Source organism: Aptenodytes forsteri, unplaced genomic scaffold (assembly GCF_000699145.1).
Source record: "Aptenodytes forsteri isolate BGI_AS27 unplaced genomic scaffold, ASM69914v1 Scaffold118, whole genome shotgun sequence".
NCBI classification, from domain to species: Eukaryota; Metazoa; Chordata; class Aves; order Sphenisciformes; family Spheniscidae; genus Aptenodytes; species Aptenodytes forsteri.
This window is the reverse complement of record NW_008795859.1, coordinates 1,950,708-1,961,002: the sequence shown is the minus strand read 5'-3', so window position 1 is coordinate 1,961,002 and position 10,295 is coordinate 1,950,708. Positions and strand designations below refer to the sequence as shown.

The 10,295-nt window shown below is 43.6% G+C and overlaps 1 protein-coding gene across 1 annotated transcript in view; it reads right to left on the bottom strand.

Moving 5' to 3' along the window:
* KDM2B (lysine demethylase 2B) overlaps nt 1-10,295 on the bottom strand; it is a 125,056-nt gene that overhangs the window by 82,881 nt on the left and 31,880 nt on the right. The window contains exon 7 of the mRNA XM_019473272.1: nt 6,054-6,160. Within this exon, the coding sequence (XP_019328817.1) occupies nt 6,054-6,160 (107 nt within the window). The remainder of the gene's footprint in view (nt 1-6,053; nt 6,161-10,295) is intronic.

Sequence of the window (10,295 nt, the reverse complement as noted above, 5' to 3'; positions counted from 1 at the left end):
GAGGGCCCCGGCTCCCCTCTCAGGGAAGAGCCCGGGCTTCTCCTCAGGGAGGGCCCCCGCAGCACCCACCTCCGGCCGCCGGGGCCGGCTCTGCCCATCGAGGGGCCCTGCGGAGCCCAGGCCAGGGTGGGATGCGTGCCCGTGGCCCTGCCGGGGACCTGCCTCCGCTGCCAGCCCCACAGCTTTCCCGCAGGCACAAACGCACCAGGCCCCGTTCCCCCCCTCAGGAGCGGGGCAGCCTGGCTGTGGTAACCAACGCTTCCAGGAAGAGAGTTCAGCACTTCCAGGCTGAAGTAAAAGCAAACCACCACCTATCAAGACCAAATAGTAACTAATGATTAAACACGGTGCGTGCACCAGGCACTTCAAAAGCACATGAAAGACCCGGTTCCTGCCCTGAGGGGGTTACGATCCGAGTCAGTCAGGCAAAAACAACACCTGAGATAAGAGAAAGCCTATTTTCTGTGATGCACCTCAGTCTGCACCAGAGATTTTGTGAAGCGACTGCAAATTACACCCACAGATAGCGCTGGGACCAAAGTAAGTGGCAACACTTTCCTCGTCCCAGCCTTGCCCCAGTCCCATCCAAGGTGAAACGCCAAGCTCCGGCGTGCACGGGGTGGGTTCACACCTGAGCATGTCACTGCCACAAGTGGGGACTTCACAGGGAACGTGTTGTTTATCTTCCAGCCATCAGATTTTGGCATGAACAGCCCACATAGAGGATCAGCAGAATGGCACCCAGCTACCAGCTCAGGCTGCCTGCTGGGAAGGTTACCTTTGAACTGTAAGAATGAAGAGGCCTCTTTTTTTTTTTTTAAATTGGAAGCTTAAATTTCTGAGAAGGTGCCCGCCGCCACAAGGAAATGAACCAAGCTGCCAATTCACAGCGAGCTGGGCCCGTCTGCCCCTGGAACAGCATTTTAGTATCGGTGAGAACACAACTCGTTTCTCCATCCTTGTGACATGGCTGTTCAGCTCCAGGCTCACCACAAACCATTTTAAATACCAGTGCTTATTTCAGTTACACGTGTGATGCTCACTGCAAGTCCTCCAAGCTCTACACAAAGGAGAATTTGAGACTCACACACTGACTTGAAGACATGAGATTTTATTTACTTTGCTAGCTTGGAAAGTTTTAATGAGAACTTGTGCTTATTGGTCTAATTTTCTTGTACTTAATTATATTTATAGAGCAGTTTTGTATCAAAAGCAATTCACAAATGACATACAAAGCGCATATGAGTATCTCACATGCATAAAACAGCGCCAGGTTGCGTTGCGGGACCTGCGAGCTCCCTCAATTCAAAGGGAAATCTCTGTCTCCAGAGGCACACCCTCAGCTTCTAATTAGACCACAGCTCAGCAGAGCATTTTAGCATCTGTTTAAATCCATCCCTACTTAGTAAAGGAATGAATAGAAAGGAATGGATGGCTGAGTAACAGCCTAGGAGAGGGAAAATAGGGCTGACTGAGTACATGGTAACAGAGCAGCATCCTTTTGTGAACAGGTAGATGTTTCACAGAAGATACCCCATCCTTAATTGAAGAGTAGCAGCGATATAAAGACCTATTATAGCAGTGCTTAGATATTTTAAGTAATAGGAAGAATTTTGAAGGCAAGAAGGGTGTTGTAGTGACTGAGGCTTTCATTTTCTTTTGTTCCATAGCACAAACTTTATCGAGTTGTTAGAAGTGCCTGTTACTATTTCTATAGCCATCATGTCCTGGCACACTTGCTATTTCACTGCCACTGCTTTGCAAATAATCTTGCAAGGCTACGAACACAAAACCTAATAAACAGAAAGGATAATAATTTCAGCGGGGCAATCTGTTTTGATAAACGAGAAATCAAATTAGTACATTTTTTTGGTTTGGTTCAGGCTCAGCTGTATCCAGATTGCTTCAGTCCTGGTTGAATTTAAACAGAGAACTAAATCTGAGCTTGTTTTGAGCTACCTGAAAATGGTTATGGTGCACCTTGATGAAAGGAAGCAGTTCTGAGCACAGTTCAGTTTCCTTTTGTCACAGTTTCCCACCCTTAGGATTTGCAGTACCACAGACATCTGAGGCAATACAAGAGGCTTCTGCCCCTAAAAGCTGATGTTACAACAGCACTGCCTTTTCCTCCCGCCCTGGCTCCTGGTTACACAGCATGCTGCCCTCCCTCAATCAGGCTCCTGTGTTTGTGAGGCCCTTTCCAGGAACTTGCACCCAAGGATGTGAAAGAAGGGAGGCAGGAGCAGGCTTCCTCGGTAGCGATGAGCTGCTCGCTCTGCTCACCTGGTGCCTCGTAGCCCTGCACCTTGCGTGAACTGCAGAAGAGGTTTGTCAATGATCCCACTGCTGTGTTTTTTTTCCACGCTTCTGCACTGCCGTTCAGTTGGCGCAAGCATTTATGCAGCCATGTGGTGGTTTGGATGGCCTGAAAAGTAACCAATTTTTCTTCTTCATTTCCGAGTCGGTTTTCAGCCAGACCAGTCCCCAGTCCAGTTTACTCTGCAGCTGCACAACGGCATGTTCTAGCGATGAGGATGGGACAATGTGGGCATGGGACTGTTTTTTCAGGGGCAATGCCAACTTACATCAGTTTGAAGTTTGTCACACTACAATCTCAGCTAGCCATCCCCTTAATTTCTCCTGTTGTCTTACTGCTTAAGAGGTAGTACTTGGAAAGTTTTACATATTTTTGACATAAACCTTTTCCCCACTTAATTCAGTCCTCTAAGACTCCTATTAGGTAAGTAGTCATTTACTTACAGACAGAAAAACAACCTCATTACCCAGAATTTTTTTAAAAAGTTAATGGTGCAAGTCCAAGTGAAAGCCAGGGCGGTCTCCAGCGCGCGTAGTGCTCCTGGTAACCGAAGCAGCGCAGCAGATGGAGCGTTTTCTAACTTCACTCCCAGCACGGAACTTGACGTGCAGGAGCCAAGACACACACATTTGTGTCTGGTAATGCCATCTGTGTCTGCAAAACCGCAACGCTTTCGCTGGAGTGCTTTTTGTTTGTAGGGAACACGTTAATGGTGGGTATCACATACTGCAAACTCTTAGTATTATGAGAATGCTAAGAACAAGAATGAAATGAAACAATCCCATTTCTGAGCAACAAGAGTCATTAATAAAGCATATGAATATTGACGATTTGCATAAAAGAATGGACAGCGTGAAACAAGTGACAGCACTGACATTTAGCTCCACAATTGAACACGATCTCTTTAATAAGGGCTTATACCCTCTGGGTACTCACAGCAATAGCTGGGACTAGTATCTATACAGGAAAGGGTCAATCTGAATTTCCAAAGATGGAGAAAGCTGATCTCGAGGCATTCCTATTTAAACTGGACAAGTTCATGGAAGAGAAGTCTCTTGAAAGGCACTAAGCACACAGAAACCACTTCCACCTCAGGCTAGACCCTGCCTGAACTGCAGACAGTGGAAGTTCAGAAGATAATTTTAAGGGGTGGCATCATTTTATGCTCAGACTCTTCTTACACTCCTCCCAGGGCATCTGTGACAGCAGCCAACAGCAGACAGGTTACTGAGCACCACGGATCTTTGTTCTGATCCAGTACAACTTCTCTTGTGCTCCTAGACTATCAATATTTGTTATTGCTTTTATCTTTGTTGCTTCTTCAGACTGATGAGGGGTTTGTGCCAACAGTGCTGTAAATCAGCTTTCTCTAGTCTTTATGCTAGATGATGCTCACTAGCAACATCCTCATCACTCCAGCTGCATCACCCTTGCCTTTAACTCTCATGCATGGTAACTCCTTTTCCCCACATCAAACTCTATTGTCACATTTCAAGCACTTCGTCTTTCACTGTTTAGCTTCCCTCTACCTATCACATCTACTAGTTTATCAAGCTGTCAACCTCCACCTTCACTTTGGCAGTGACAGCAACCTCAATGGCTCTGTGTCTGCTTCTTCATCAGGCATCTCCTTCCTTTCTACCAGGCCATCCCCCACACATGGGAAAAGCTCCATGTCAAAATCTGTTGAATCGCTACTTCTCTAAAATCCCTCTTTGAAACCTACCATCTGGCATTTCATGATGCAAGTAGTGAACTGCAAGAATATACTCTGCTTTTTCTGCTAAATTCTGTTAGTCATGTTGCTACCTTATCTTTAAACCATCTCTGCCTTGTTTTGTTTACTTGCCTACATTTGTTTCAGCATCTGGAGTAGGCTTGCTCTAGGAAAGGGATCGTTTTCTTTACTTCTTACCTTGTACAATCCATGAATCCTGAAGCCCTGAATCATGATTCAGTTTCTTAGCTCTAGCAGATTATAAATAATGTTATTTAGTAGACTAACCACTTGGGAAGCAACTTGCCTGGGTTCTATTTTCTGCTCTTGCCACTGGCTTATTGTGTGACCTTAGGCAAGTCACTTAGGACGTTTCCAAATGCCTATGTGAAATTTGGCACTCCTATCCATATCTAGTTACCCTAACAAGCAGCTTACTCTTTTCAGAATGATGGAGTATCTTTAGCTTTCACTGAAATCAATGGTCCTCTGAGTATATCGTAGGACCAGGCTTCCTCATGATGCCTGCCACAGAGGCTCTTCTATTGTGGAGACTTTTACCTTCCAAAATGTTTTTTACAGAATGAGAGTAAATCCTGCATATCACTTTCTGACCGCACACTCCGTTGTATATATTAGTACCAATCTATTTTAGACATTACGGTTTGGAAACAGTTCTGAGCGATTTGCAAAACGCTAGAGGTCAGTTCAACAGCAGAGCCTGGGGTGCTGCCAGCATTAGGTCTGGCCAATAGAAAATGCCTCTACAACAGAAACAGCAGTAAGGGGCTTCCAGGTTTATATGGTGTTCACCAGCCATACAGGTCAATAGCTGTTATATCATTAACAGTAACACCTATTTCAGTTATACTAATTCCTATGAAACTTACAGTGCACATTTTCAGGCCCTCAAAGCAATTTCTTTTTCCAATCATCACATAAAAACAGCTTCAAGGAAGAGATTCAAACAGAAGAAACAGTGAGATGAGGTTATACTATCACAACTTGCCCAAAAACTAGAGCCAAGATAGGCAGAAGCAGAACAAACTGCTCTTGTATTCGGTCTCAAGCCTGCCCTGAGTGGGTCCACTGAAACAAGAAACACAGCCTTTATAGTCAGTCCAATATTTGATCTTTCTGTTGAAAAAGTCAACAGAAAAGTGAACTGGCATGAAGGGCAGTGACAGAGTTTTTGGGGAAACACACACCTATTAAAAATGGACTTCAAGTTCATTTCACAAAACATCTCTCATCTAATAACTTTTCAGCCATTATGGGAAGGATCTGAACCCAGCCTACAGAAGTACCTTGAATATACTGTGTGAACTGTATGACATATCTGTATCCTAGAAGTTATTTCTTTGGGGAGCACTTGGAGAATTTATACTATTTAAGGTCAGTCTGCCATTTTCAAAACAGAGTTGCTCAAAACTGAAAAATAAAAATGCACTTTTCAAAGGGGTTTGATTAAAGATTGTATTCAGCAAACCATAGATTATTTCTCAATTAAAAATACTTAGAGTAAAATGTGTTGAAAACAAGTTATTTCTTATGGGAGCACTTTTGGAGAATTTACTATTTAAGGTCAGTCTGCCATTTTCAAAACAGAGTTGCTCAAAACTGAAAAATAAAAATGCACTTTTCAAAGGGGTTTGATTAAAGATTGTATTCAGCAAACCATAGATTATTTCTCAATTAAAAATACTTAGAGTAAAATGTGTTGAAAACATCTAAATATTAATATTTAGAACAGAATATTCCTCTCAAAGACTGTAACCACAGGCTTTAAGAACATGAAGTATCCATAAAGCTCTCAAATACAAAATTGTTCTCCTTAAAAGCTAGTACAGTCCATCAGTAGGTATTACACAGCTCAAGCAGGTCAGCCACACCAACACCCCTCCCTGCTCACTGAAAAATAAATAAATCCTTATTTCCCCTCCTACCAGCTTTGGAGTTCAAAAGGAATTAATCAAAGAGGTCAAGAGTAGAGCTTTTTAAAGACTTAAACAAACTTACTTTTTCACTTTGGGGTATTTCATCTCTGAAATAGCATTGGTAGCATCCGTCTGTCTCTCCTTCAAATGCTGTGGCCACATATTATCCACCCAGTCGACTAAGTCCACCTGAAAGCCCCACCAAAATCAACTGTTAGTTACTGAACACACGGTAGCATATACTCCCGTTAGCTAAAACTCTAACAATGACAGCAGCAGACCGGCAGATGCTCACAAACAGCAAGAACCTTGCTGTTCAGCAAAAGTCCTACGGACCCAACTTGTAAAGCACAGCACTTCATCACCACAACTCAGCCCTTCACAACCCACAGTAAGGAGAGTTCTGCAGTCAATTTAACCGGGTGCAAATTCTGACCTATGGGCACCTGTGAGCACCTTCTCTTGCAGCATCACCTGCTGTCTGTCTTCAAATGCATTTTTGTAGCCAATAGCCTAGAAATTGCATTTATTAACATTAAAATACAAACATAAAAGAGATTATGCTGTTCAAATAACTTACATTTCAAGGAACATTAACACCATCGTTCTGGCCAAATTCTCATCTGAGTAATCACATTATCGCCTACTGTGCATTTCCTTCATCATTCTACTTGAGTATAAATTCACCAAACTTCTTGTCCAAAAGCCAAACTTTTAGGAAGCGTGGGCAGGAGAAAATAGCAAAAGCTGAGCAATTGGAAACATACTGCCAGCAAGGTGAGGAAGAGATAGAAACCGAGGATTGTTCAGGGATACTGAAACACAGCTCCTGCGCTGGGTGCCAGAGCACAAACTGCAATCTGTCCATCACAGCCACAGCAAGGACAAGCCTGTGACTCACTCTTTGGTCTGTTTTATGATGGAGCCTGTGCGAGATATCCAGAACACTCCCTTCTGGTTATGCAAGTGGATCACACGTGCCAGGTCTCAAAACAGAGGAAAACACCAGTCAACTTGGGAAGTCCAACAAAGCAGTCTGTAGTGCTGCGTTTGGCCACAGTGGGGCTGTAAATCCCGACCCAGCTCAAAAAATCGTGATGTGTGAATGAACCTCCATTCATGGGTCAATAAGGACCGCAAGACCTATCCTAGGCATTGCTGACAAAGCTGTCCTCTGACTGTGTGCAGCAAGAACGGAGAAGTCTAATTCAGTCACGGTTAGCACCCCACTTTGCCTCCTGAATGCTAAATCTTTTTAAAGGCCCACCCAACAATGTTATTCGTATGAGTCAACTCAACTGTTTGTATCCCCAGAGGATTTTCATAATAGGGCAATTAGCACATTAAATTCTTGCAGATTGGGGCTGACCCCATCTATTTCTCCATCTGCACCAGGTACTGTTGATAACACACAGACAGTACTTTGAGAAGATGCAAAGGGAGATAATACAGGCAGTAGAAATAGTACCAATTCCATGAATATCACCGTTCTATGTGAAAACAAAATGGATGGTTACTGCCCTGATTCTGAAAAAATTCCCACATCCTGATACTGCAACCTACAGTCTTTACATAACAGGGAACATGAATCAAGTATTTGTGCCTTACATGGGCTCAAAGAGCTCTGCAGAATTCAAGGGATCCACTTATACAAACATAGTATTCAACTAGTAACTGACTTTATGTACTGGACTTTCTCTGAGCCCCCAGCACCTTCTCTTCTATTCCCAAGCACCTAATGGGAATGCAAAACTCTCTTTCAGTGAGATCTAAATATCCCTGGTTTTACAAACGATTGAGCACTCAGGCCATATTAAACAGATATGAAGTATTCATTTACATGTGGTAACAGGTACCTAATTGCATTTTTCAGTCCTGAGCACCCAGGAAATTTGCACAGATGTTTTAAAAGCTCACCAAGCATGATGTGCTTGGGAAAACCGGGATCAACTGAACACCAGAAACTCCCCAGAGCACTTCCAAACTGCCCACTAGTGTCTGAATGACAGCAAAAACCTACACAAACTTCTAAATATGTGCTTAATATTCAATTTGTGATATGTGCATAACAGAACACAAAAGCCTACTTAAGAATTACTTCTACAAATCAGCAATTAGAGCTGCCATCTATTTTTGACCCGTTCAGGTATTAAGTGTGGTGTTTATATTGTCTGCATAGGCAAGAGATGTCCCCAGCGAAAAAAACTACTGGTATAACTAGAATAGCATGTAGAAATGAGAAGGAGAAAAGTGTCTGAAAACAAAACATCATAGAGCTATAGTTTCACACCCAGCAGTGCCTTGAGCATCCAGTGCCATGAGCAGATTCAGAGGGAACAAGCAGCACACACGTTCTGCTTTGAGAAGTCCCGTTGTTCCCTGATCAACCAGGACCAATGCCCAAAGTCTCTGCCTAGTCCTGAGGAGACACCCTGAAACCTCCAATGCCACTTCCTCCATCCCTGTGTATTACTGAATTGATGCTCTAATCCTCACCCACACATGGCTACATTTTAGTGACAAATGAAATCATCCTTATTAACAAGGTCACAGTTTCACTGCCAGTGACTCCATTGGGAAATGAAATCACAAGATTTTTTACCTTTAAAAAACATGTACAAATCTACCCCCTTCCTCTGACACTGCCAATTCTGACATAGCAGTAATTATGCTGATTTAATTATGTATAAATTTCTACATTTAATACATGTGTTGTCAACTTTTTTGCTTTGGAGCCCCCTGAACATTTTTTCGTTAAGAGGAGGGTTCATATATAAGGAATTTAAGCTTCCTGATAATAGCTTTAAATTTCCTCCTCCTTAGAGGAGGAAAAACAATAGACAGCTATTTAATTTTGGATGGAATTTCCCCTAAATACCTTGAGAGAAACTGGGTATCTGTGCAAATTGCATGATTAAGAGCTCATCAGGTACCTAATTCCTGTAAATTAAGTTCCACTGTCAGGGAGACCAGCTTTCTACTCGCATGAAAACAAGATCCTAACACTAAATGGACAGGAGTTACAGGTACTTCACATCACCTCGTTTAAACTCCACGTTTTATTTCTTACAAAGCAATCGATCAGCTTGTATTGGGTCTGGCTGAGATGGAGTTAATTTTCCCCCTGGCAGCCCTCATAGTGCTGTGCTTTGTATTGGTAGCTAGAAAGGCATTGGTAACACACCAGTGTTTTGGCTACTGCTGAGCAGCGCTTGCACAGCATCAAGGCTGTCTCTCCAACATTTCCCCCCCTCACCAGTAGGCTGGGGGTGGGCAAGATCTTGGGAGGGGAGATAGCCAGGACAGCTGACCCAAACTGACCAAAAGGGATATTCCATACTATATGATGTCTGCTCAGCAATAAAAGCTAAGAGAAAGGAGGAGAAAGTGGGGGCATTCGTTATTTATGACGTTTGTCTTCCGGAGCAATCACTACGCATACTGAAGCCCTGCTTCCCGGGAAGTGGCTGGACGTCGCCGGCTGATGGGATGTAGAGAATAAATCTTTTGTTTTCCTTTGCTTCCATGCATGGCCTTTGCTTTTGCTTTATTAAACTGCCTTTATCTTGACCCACAAGTTTTGTTGGGTTTTTTATTTTTCCCCATCTTATTTCCCCCCCGGCTCTGTCCTGCTGAGGAGGGGAGTGATAGAGCGGTTTGGTGGCACCTGGTGTCCAGCCAAGGTCAACCCGCCACAGTCCTTTTTGGTGCCCAGTGTGGGGCATGAAGAATTTGAGATAAGGATAGTAACTGGGAGAGGTAACAGGCAAACATGGTAACATGGACTGAACACAGCGGGAGAGCGAAAAGTGGAATGATCGTGGAGAATTTCTGTTGTTGTAATTGTGGTAAAGGGACAAGGGCTGGAGTGTGTGTAAATTGTCCACTTTCGTTTGGTGTTGTGATGATGTTATTTTGATTTTGGTGTGGGGAATGTCTTTTTGTTGATGTGAGTGAAGATCGTGATGAATGTGGATTTTAATGATAATTCTTAAATATGTGATTCACAGAGGTGAGGGGTAGAATGTATTGTGTTTGTGTGGCAAGGTTTTGGTAGTGGGGGGGCTACAGGGGTGGCTTCTGTGAGAAGCTGCTAGAAGCTTCCCCCATGTCCAGTAGAGCCAGTGCCAGCCAGCTCCAAGAAGGACCCGCCGCTGGCCAAGGCCGAGCCCGGCAGTGATGGTGGTAGCGCCTCTGGGATAACATATTTAAGAAGAGGAAAAAAAAACCAAACTGTGCCAACGGCAGCGGAAGAGAGGAGTGAGAATATGTAAGAGACAGCTCTGCAGACACCGAGGTCAGTGAAGAAGGAGGGGAAGGAGGT